This window comes from Gekko japonicus, unplaced genomic scaffold (assembly GCF_001447785.1).
Source record: "Gekko japonicus isolate JY-2015 unplaced genomic scaffold, Gekko_japonicus_V1.1 scaffold2097, whole genome shotgun sequence".
In the NCBI taxonomy this organism is placed as follows: Eukaryota; Metazoa; Chordata; class Lepidosauria; order Squamata; family Gekkonidae; genus Gekko; species Gekko japonicus.
This window is the reverse complement of record NW_015168718.1, coordinates 249407-259228: the sequence shown is the minus strand read 5'-3', so window position 1 is coordinate 259228 and position 9822 is coordinate 249407. Positions and strand designations below refer to the sequence as shown.

At 52.1% G+C, this 9822-nt stretch overlaps 1 protein-coding gene across 3 annotated transcripts; it reads right to left on the bottom strand.

Annotated features, from left to right (window-relative positions):
• Positions 1-2289: 2289 nt before the first annotated feature.
• Positions 2290-9822, bottom strand: ZNF319 (zinc finger protein 319). Of its 3 annotated transcripts, none has more exons than XM_015415572.1 (3): positions 9701-9822; positions 7400-7517; positions 2290-4405 (listed from the first exon to the last, which is right to left on the bottom strand). In XM_015415572.1, the coding sequence occupies exon 3, from the start codon at positions 4147-4149 to the stop codon at positions 2404-2406; it is 1746 nt and encodes a 581-aa protein (XP_015271058.1). In that variant the 5' UTR covers positions 4150-4405; positions 7400-7517; positions 9701-9822; the 3' UTR covers positions 2290-2403. The 3 variants fall into 3 exon arrangements, with proteins under 3 accessions (XP_015271058.1, XP_015271059.1, XP_015271060.1); XM_015415573.1 differs by having other exon boundaries at positions 9680-9717; XM_015415574.1 differs by lacking the exons at positions 7400-7517; positions 9701-9822 and adding an exon at positions 6235-6289.

The window sequence follows — 9822 nt, the reverse complement described above, 5'->3', positions numbered from 1 at the left end:
CAGCAAAACCTAAAGCCACCACAGCTCTCTGGCAGCTGTGAAGCCCAATGCAATCATCCCTCTAACAACTTCTGCAGTTCTTGTACTAAGGCCCCTGCATATAACCTTCACCCAAAGAGGAACCTTGAGGAATGGTTACTGCTCCATAGCCGCAATCAGCCTTTCTCCATTTTTCTGGCTGGAAGGGGAAGGGGGGGGGAATGGTAGTTTTCAGCCAGTTGGTGCTGTCTCTTTGCTCTCATAGACCCCACAGAGACTCTGCCTCCTGCTGCCTACATTCAGATCCAAGTACCCTAAGCAAAACAAAGAGATGGGTCAGGGAGGAATATCTCAATGAGCAGAGGGGGGCAATTAGAATGTGAAGAAAAATGTTTGTGTCGAAGTAATTTTAGCAACAACTCCTTAAGAAGGGGGAACGCTGCTATGTAAATTTCAAACACAAGAGGGTGCCCAGAGTGGTTCAGAATCCACATTCAGAAAGCAGTTGGATGGAGAAGACAGGCACAAGGCTGCCTTAGCTTCAGAATAGCCTTCTGGCTTGGTTCCTTTCCACTCAGCAGTTCCAGTTACATGCACAAAGCCTCTGGGAATGCAAGTTCTGGATGCCTCATACTTCCCTGGAAAAGCTTAAAAAAAACCCCACAGCTTCCTCTTCCCTGCTTACAGTTCATTATTACCTTTGCTGCAGTAGTTAAGAGTATTGACTGAACTCGATGTAGGAACACCAGACCCTGAGCTTTCCCTAAAATCCAGCACACGACATTTTAAGGATCCACGATGACATCCAGTTAAGCTACACAGATTTTTAATGAGTAGTAAACTGCTTTCTTTTTAAAAAAGCAATATGAAAAATAATGAAGACAAACTCCTCCGAAGTTCTATACATCTGAGGTGCCACAAAAGACACAAGATCCAGGCAGCAGGTCTTCTATGAAGGGAGACTGTCCAGCTTGCTCTTATACCCGGCGGGCACCTTGGCCAGCCTCCTCCTGAAGATGCGCTTCTGTCCTGTCCTGAGCCGCTGGCTAAATAAATGGGCCTCAGCTGGAAAGCTTTCCTTCCTGGAGGCACTCTGTATCCCATGACACACAGGTTCAACTCAGGTTTATGGGGCAGCCCCCCAAAGCCTAACTCTTAGGGTGTCCATTACTAGCAGCTCCCAATTTAACAGTATGGAGCAGTGGTACTCACTCTGTGGCTTGCAGAGAGCCACAGTCGTAGTTGCCATTAGCCAAAAGAGCGATGTTTACTTCCCGCCCCAGCACTGGGTCCAAGCCTTGCACCTCAGGGAGAGTCGTAGTTTACCAGTTTAGCAGCAACCGTTTCAAGGTGGGAACCACCTGACAACCACGAGCCCCTCTGGGCAAGAGCCTTGCCCACTTTCCTGAAATACGGGGCAGGTGCCACTTTGGGTAACAGTGCTCAGAACCACCACAGGGGGCTCCCGTGCCAATGAGTGAGAACCACTGATTTGGAGGTTGTGCAAGAGAAGACAAGTAATCAACACACACGCATCCCATACGCAGGCGCTCAGCTACCTCAGCTCCCGTTCATTTCATGGGGGATCACATCATCTGTGGAAACCGCTCCAAAAAGGAGGCTGTGGCTGCTCTAGTTTCTGCCCCATATGGATCCTGTGTGCAAACAGATCTACTTCCCAGAACCATCTGGAGGGATGTTGCTCTAGTTACACCGTACTTTTAGCTCCACAGCCTGCTTTTCACCCTGCCTCCCCTCAAGGTGGGAGGGCAAAGCCCAATGTGCAGCCCTGGCATCACACGACGAGCCTGGGGTTTAGAGGGAATTCCAAGATGCCTGCCTGACTGGGGGGACGGACAATGAGACATGACCTGGGGCGCACCTCCCTCAGCTGTCTCTGAAAGGGTCCTGGGCCTTTTCTGGAGCCTGATGTCTTAAGAGGAGCCAGGCATCTCTCGCCTGCGTTACTGCACCATCCCAAACATCGGCAAGCAGCAAAGAGACCCACGTGCAAAGCGCTTCTAAGTCCCACCCTTCTCTTGGCTGACGCTCACAGTAAGAAAGGAGCTGGATTGGAGTGGTAGGCTTTAGGAGCACGTCTTTCAATCTGACCTGGAAACAAGACACTCTGCTGGGAATGGCAAAGCCAGCCCAACTTGTGGCTGGTTCCCAAAGCCACCACATTTCCCATTCAGAAGGCAGGGATGCAACCTATTAATGGGAAAGACCGGCAGACAGAAAACAGCCTGCTTCTGCTACATGCTCCACACCAACAACCCCAACCCCACCCATCACTGTGTCTTAGAGGGCCGTGTTTCCCGAAGATATGAAGTCTCTGGTGAGGTCTGCCCTTCAGCCCAGGAGTAAAACAGGGATGGAGGGATGGAAATCTGGTCTAACCCATCCTCCACCGAAGGCAGCTGGTCAAGGCAGGCAGGGTGCAACCGGGTAGGTGTTCTCGGCAGACGTGTGCTGTGCACTGTGCTCCTGCAACAGGCCCAGATCCAGGAAGCGCTCGCCGCACCACATGCACTTATAGTGCTGCTCCCGGGTGTGGACCCCGTGGTGCTTGTTCAGGTGCTCCCGCTGCTTGAAGGCCTTCTCGCAAGCTGGGCACTTATAGGGCTTCTCCCCAGTGTGAACTCGCCGGTGGCGCTGCAAGTCAGAGGCGTACTTGAAGCGTTTCTGGCAGTCCGGGCACTTCAGGGGCCGCTCGCGGGTAGGGTCGCAACGATGCTGCACAAATTCCGATGAAGAGAAAAAGCGCCGCTCGCACAGGGTGCAGCGGAGGGGTTTCTCCGCACAATGGGAGGACAACTGGTGTTTCTGGAGGGCCGAAGCACGCTTGTAGGCCTTGCTGCAAACGGCACACTTGAATGGCCGCTCTGCGCTCTGGACGCAGCGGTGGCGCAGCAGCTCCGAGGACTGGCTGAAGCCCTTCTGGCAGGCGTTGCACTTGAAGAGGTTCTCAATGCCGTGGACATGCTGATGGTAGAGCAGGTGAGCAGGCTGCACAAAGCCCTTCTCGCACAAGGAGCACTTGAATGGGGGCGCCTGTGCCTCTTGCTCCGTGGAAGTCGAGGCACCCACCGTCTTGTGCGTGCGGCGGTGGCGCATTAACGCGTACTGCTGCTTGAAACTCATTTGGCAGAGGTCACACTGGAAGGGACGCTCCGTGCTGTGCGTGCGCTCGTGCTGCCGGAGGTCTGAGGGCCGCCGGAATGCCTTGTGGCAGGCGCCACAGCGGAAGGGCCGCTCGCCACTGGGGGTGCAGGCGTGCTGCAGCAGCTCTGAGGACTCCTTGAAGTGCAGCTCGCAGACGTTGCAGCGGAAGAGGTGCGCCTCGCCCGAGTGGGCATACATGTGGCGGACAAGGTGGGAACGGTGCTTGAAGGCCTTCTCGCACACCGTGCATTTGTAGGGCCGCTCAGCACTGTGTGTGCGCTTGTGGTGGACCAGGTGTGATGACTGGCTGAAGCTCTTGTCACAGAGGCTGCATTTGTAGGGCTTCTCCCCGGTATGCACCCGCTCATGGCGGGACAGCTCCGAGAGGTGCTTGAAGGGCTTCTGGCAGATGGAGCAGCTGTAGGGCTTCTCGACGGGGGCCCGGTTGAGCGCCGCGGGTTGCTGGGGAGGGGCAGGGTCCTCAGGTGCCGCCGCCACGGCCGCTGCCGCCTTGTAGGTCTTTTCGCAGATGGAGCACTTGACGGCGGCATTGCCGTTGTGGACGTTGTGGTGCTGAGCCAGCGACGTGAGAAGGGAGAAGCCCATCTTGCAGACCCCGCAGACAAATGGCTTCTGTTCCACTTGCAGGCACTGGTGCTCCAAGAGGTCCGTGGCCTGGTGGAAGATCTTCAGGCACTGGGTGCACTGGAAGGACCGGTCATGGCCCCCTTGCAAGCACTGGTGCTCCTGGGGGTTAGAGAGGTGAGCCAAGTCATGACCACACACCCCACATTTGGCAGAGGGCTCACCGCCACTGGCGGGGATGGGCGGGTGGTGCTGAAGGTTGCTGGGTTCTGGCTGGAGCAGGATGCCATAGACGGCACAGCCCAAGGGATTCTCGCCTACGGCACTCGACGGGATGGGATGCTCCGGGAGAACAGCCGTCCCGGCGTGGTGTGGTGGTTGTTGCGGAGGGGGTGGCTGCTGCTGCCAGCTTTCCGACATGCTGGAGAAGAGAAAACGGGGTTTCCGCAATAAGGGCTTCAGCTTCTCAGCGGAGAGGGAAATTATTAAGGAGATCTGAATTCCCGGCACTTGACTCCAAAGATGGAGGGAGGAAGCTCACAGCGCTGGCCTCCTGAGCGGGCCAGCACAGCAACTCCAAAATGTGTCTGATATCAACAGCAGACAATCGCAAGCAGGCAGAGCATCCTGTAGTTGACTTTGTGCGTCCTTCCAGAAGGTGCTTCAAGGACGGATCCTGCAAGAAGAGGGCATCTTAGGTTAGGGCCCACGGACTGACGGGCGATTTTTATCAAGTTTAGAAGTCCAAATGCAGATTGAGACCTGATAGTTCCTGATCAACCCCTTTCTCCTCCAAGGCCATGGACAGAGCCAGGTTAAATAACCTGAAAACAAGATTTTCATTTGGAGCCCACAGATACTTGCTCAGAGACTGGAATCTGTCTCTCCGACAAATCGCCCCCTTTAAGTCCTCCAGGCTATTTCAAGTTCCCCACACGCCCATAAAATATACTACCATTGTGAAAATATCAGGAGATCTACAATACACCCAATCGTATCTCTGTTATGTAGGCCAGAAATATACAGCTTTGCCGGGGGGGGGGGCGCAGAAGGACTCAGCACTAGCAACAGAGCCAGGCAGAACTAAATAAGACGAAGTCTTAAAGCCAATTCTGAACCCAGAAAGCCATTAAATGAACAATGCTTTCTTTCTTGAAGGAACCTCACACACGGAGCAAAGAAAGCTCAGTGAGATGCTACGTGGATCTTGGGGAGAAGGACTGGATGGTTTTATCAACTTAATGCAAAAATAAAAGAGAAGAAGAGAAGAGATTGGATTTATACCCCACCCTTCACTACCCAAAGGTGTCTCAGAGCGGCTTACAAACTCCTCTCCCTTCCCCTCCCCACAACAGACACCCTGTGAGGTAGGTGGGGCTGAGAGAGCTCTTGACAGAAACTGCTCTTTTTCAAGGACAGCTCTTATCAGATATATGGCTTGCCCAAGGTCATCCAGCAGCTGCAAGTGGAGGAGTGGGGAATCAAACCCGGTTCTCCCAGATTAGAGTCTGCGCACTAAACCACTACACCAAAGATGCCTGGAAGCGAGAATCCGCCACCAGCAACCTTTCATCTTCAGGGATGGGACTATTTAAATGTGCTGCTGATCACTTTGATGGGAATGCAGCGGAATGTGGTGAAGTAAAACCCAGACCCTTTCCAAGCCTTGCGCTCCACAGACCTCTAAAAGCACCCACTCACAGGCAGCTGTTACTGCCTGGTGGTGCTTGCCAATGAGCCCGACCCCTGTTCGGCCAAGCTAACGAAGGCAAGAGAATGAGCTTGGAAGCTGGTGAATGCCTTCTGGAGAGAGGAGGTAATCACAGAGGCTGCTCCTCAGGATCCCTCCCCCAGCCCTGAGGATTTCTCCTTAGTCCCCCAATTTGGGGTAAGGTTTTTTTAAGAAGGTGGTATCCATCTAACTCCATTCATACCAACCTAATACCCACTTCAATTTGCATTCTGGCCTCATTTTCTGCCTGGGCCATCCTGGTGGGTGACTGGTGATGAGACAGTGAAGCCCATGTCATAAGAACATAAAAGAGGCCATGTTGGCTCAGGCCAATGGCCCATCCAGTTCAACACTCTTGTCACTCAATGGCCAAAACCCAGGTGCCATCAGAGAGTCCACCAGAGGGACCAGAACGCCAGAAGCCCTCCCACTGTCAAATGACCGTCCCATATTAACTCCTCCCCAGTGTTCTCCTCCCCAGCTTCTGGACTATAATCTTCCCCAATAAAGGAACAAAATTTCCCTCTAAACCTATTAGATTCTGTCCATCCTATTGGAAGGCCCCCAGGTTCCTTGAGACTTCACTGACTATGCACAGGTCGTGGTGCCACAGGAAAAGTTCTTTTGTTTGGTTAGCTACCAAATCAGTGTATGAACTGGCATCCTGATAATCTGTCTGAAGTCTGGATAGAGAAACATGAGCTGCAACCTTTTGCTTCCCTGTAAAAGTTGTTTACCACTGAGCATCAGTTAAGTAAAATTTAAATATTTACCATTCAAAGTTGCACCAAGCGTTTCCCATTCAACCACCAAGAATACAGAACTTCCACTGCCCTGGACATAGTGTTCCATCTATACCTTGTGGCTAATGGCCACTGATGGACCTCTGCTCCATACGTTTATCCAATCCCCTCTTGAAGCGGTCTATGCTTGTAGCCGCCACCACTTCTTGCGGCAGTGTCCTTCTCACTGGCAATGTCCTTCTCAATGGCTTTCCATACCACTACGGATGACTTCCTTCTGGATCACTGGGAAAGGAAATGAGATGGGGGCACAGTGCTACAGCGGCTCTGCACCTTTTGGCAACCCTACTGCTGAAGGCAGTGCTGGGGGATTCATACTCTGCTCTGTGCCACAAGGCCCCACTGTCTCCCAGTCTGCTCAACATCTATATAAAACAGCAGATGAGGCAATATGGAGCGAGATACCTTCCATATGGTGATGACACCCAGCTCCATTTTGCCTTTCCATCTAATCCAGGTGAGATGGTGGATAGTGTGAACATGCATCTGAACTCTATAACAGATCAGAAGGGAAATAACAAACGGGGGCTCACTTGAGACAAGATAAGAGTTGGCAGGTGAGCAAACTGATTGAGGAGCAGTAGTGATCTTGTTACATGTGGGATTCCAGACTGCTCACAAGATCAGGTCCATGAGATTCAGCCCAGATGGATGGCAACGGAACCCATGTTTCAGAGTGCCTTTTATTGACTTTCTTGAGACCCTTCCTAGGAAAACGTGAACCTGTCATGGTTACCCACGCTTTGGTAAAATCCGCATTGCACTTCTGCAATGGGTTCTACACACAGCTGCTTCTAAAAATTGTTTCAAAGCTTCCAGTGAGTACAGAATTCCACTGCCAGATTGCTAACTGAGGCACAAGGTCTGATCAGATTATGCCTGCATTTACAAATCACTGAAAGTGCTGATTTTGACTCTCTACCCTGGTCTCCGCTGAGACTGTGGAAAGTTAAAAACAGGAATCCATAACACTCCACTGCAATGTCCCAAGGACAAACTCACAGAAAGAATACCAGAAATAATACTCCAGTGTCGCTAAGGATCTGGGGGAATAAAAGTGTTAATTGGTTGCTGACAGAAATGTTAGAATCAGAGTTAGAAGGACAGGAGCACTGTAATCTAATTTGAACCTTACCAGAACACGAATAACCAGAACACGAATAACAGAAGCAAAAGTCAGATTTTCTCAGGAAGTGTCACAGGTGATGCACCATCCAATGTTGGTAAGGGAAGACTCAGCCGAGGATCGGCCCCTGAAAGGGGAGGTCAATAGGTTTATCACTAGGATTATCAGGAGAAAGAAGGGTGAGGTAGAGTAAGGGAATTATGCATGCAAATTTACATATCTCAGCAGAATCCCATCAACAGGATTTTTTATTTTTTACTTATTAGTTGTAGCCGAACTTTTTCCCAAAGAGCCGCATGGCATTTTAGACCCAGTGGCATTTTTGAGGAAGAAATATACCCTCCACATACACAGATTCTCTGGACCACCCAAGCATCCATCTTCCATGGGGGAGACTCACATGCAGCACCTTCTGGTACTACACAGAAAGACACCTTTCCTAGTTGTTCTTTGCTTCTTGCTGAATTACCTGCATATGGTAACCCTCTCAGAGGTCCCTTCCACACAGACAATAAAAATTAAACAATGGGGACAGACCTCAATAAGCATGTGGGAATTTGTGTAATTATAAAAAGCAGGTTAATTTTAGACACAGCAGCAAAGAATAACGTAAAAGGAGAGCAACAGGAAACTCTGCAAACACGAACACATCCACAGATTCTACCTGGCAACTTATACCTGTATGTGCATAGGGTTCAAATGAAGGTCACTACTCACTCCTAGGTGGGAAACAAACAGAAACTTCTGGCATTCTCCAGTCTCCCTCCCACCCTGTTCAGTTGGGATTCCACTGGCATACAGGCAACCAAACTTCCCAAGTGCACTCTCATCTTGCCAAGTACCAAGAAGGCTTTTATCACATGTACATGTGGTAAGATAGTTGACCACACATGGGCTTGGGTGCATTTTGTTCTTGACCCTGGTTGGAACGCTGTCAAAGCCCCAGGGCTGACTAGCAAATAAGGAGTGGAAGAAGCCTCTCAGAAGGAAAAGGCTCCAATCCCCAGGCAAACTTAGAGAAAGGGGCCCTCCACTTTCTTCCAGATTCCTCTTATAGAGGTATTGGTCTGAGCTTTCAGGTTTTCAGCCCAATGCTTGTACTTGGAAGCCCCTGTCAACTTCCCTGATGCACAGATAATAGTTTCCCCAGAAGCGGAGCCTTTTAAAAGTCTTGATTAACCATCCAATGGGTTTAGGATTTGGGGCAGGCGCTAAGCAGCAGGGCCTCATCTGGAGTGCAAGCAAGGCATTATGCCACAGTTTTATCTTGGCAGTTCATCCCCTTGGGACAAGAGACTTTGTCCCAGGTATCTGCCCGAAGTGATGTGGGGGGATTCGCCACCACAGGCTCCCAGCTTAGTGACCACCTGTCTCAGGAAATGTATGGGATCCTTCACATGCTCCCAATGGAGATCAGGGCCCTGCAGGATTTAATGCCATTCCGCAGGGCCTGTAAAACGAAGCTGTTCCGCCAGGCCTTTGGTCGAGGCCGTGGACATCTAGACACTTTGGCCTGGGGTGAACTGCCCATTCTAGAGATTGCCATCTTTGTCAGCATATGCCCGGCACCAGAGGATACTGGAAATTGAGATTTTCTGCCATTTTTTGCTGTTTTTAGGAATTTTAACTTTGTATGAATTTGAACTTGCATTTGGTTTTATTACTATGTTTGTATTTTAACTGTTGTGACCTGCCCTGAGCCCACTTGTGGGGAGGGCAAGATATAAATCCAAATCATCACCATCACCACTACCGGGAAGGGTAGGCTGCTAGACAAGGCAAGGGTCTCTGGATCTTTTATCAGGCATCTTCCTCTGTGGGTCTCCAGCCCAGAAGGAGGTGCCTTAGCTCGCTGGCATCGGTGCCAGCCTTGCCCCCCTGGCTATCGCCCATCAGAAGGAAGGCGCCGCTGCCAGTCCAGAGATGGGTAAGCCTAGGTGGGCCAAGGGCCACTTTCAGACGTGCCCCGCGTGCCAGTCAGCGGTGCAGGATTGCGCCCCGAAGAGATGCCCACAACAGGGTTCCTCCTTTCGGGAGCGGCCGGGTCGGATTCCCACAGCAGGGGCAAGCGAGAGAGTTGCGTGTCGCGGGAGGGCGGCCAAGTCGGCAGCAGTCGGCCCGGCCTCCCTCGGAGTGAGGAGCAGCCCAGCCCTTCACTGCAGGGGCGAGACGCTGCCGGGGAAAGGAGCCCCGAAACCTCCCGGCCAGGCCAGGGAGACCCGCGGGACGGGGGCGGCCGAGCGGTCTCTGGGGCCCGGCGTGGGCTGTGGCGGGGGGAACCAGACCTACCTCCGTCTGAGTCTGACCCACCTTAGAGGCCCGGAAGAGAGACGCGGCCTAGTCGCCCCGCTCGATCCTCGGTCTCGCGTTAATCGCTACTGCAGCGGAGGCGGGGGCACGAAGGGAGAGCGAGGAGGCGGCCGGAGAGGAGA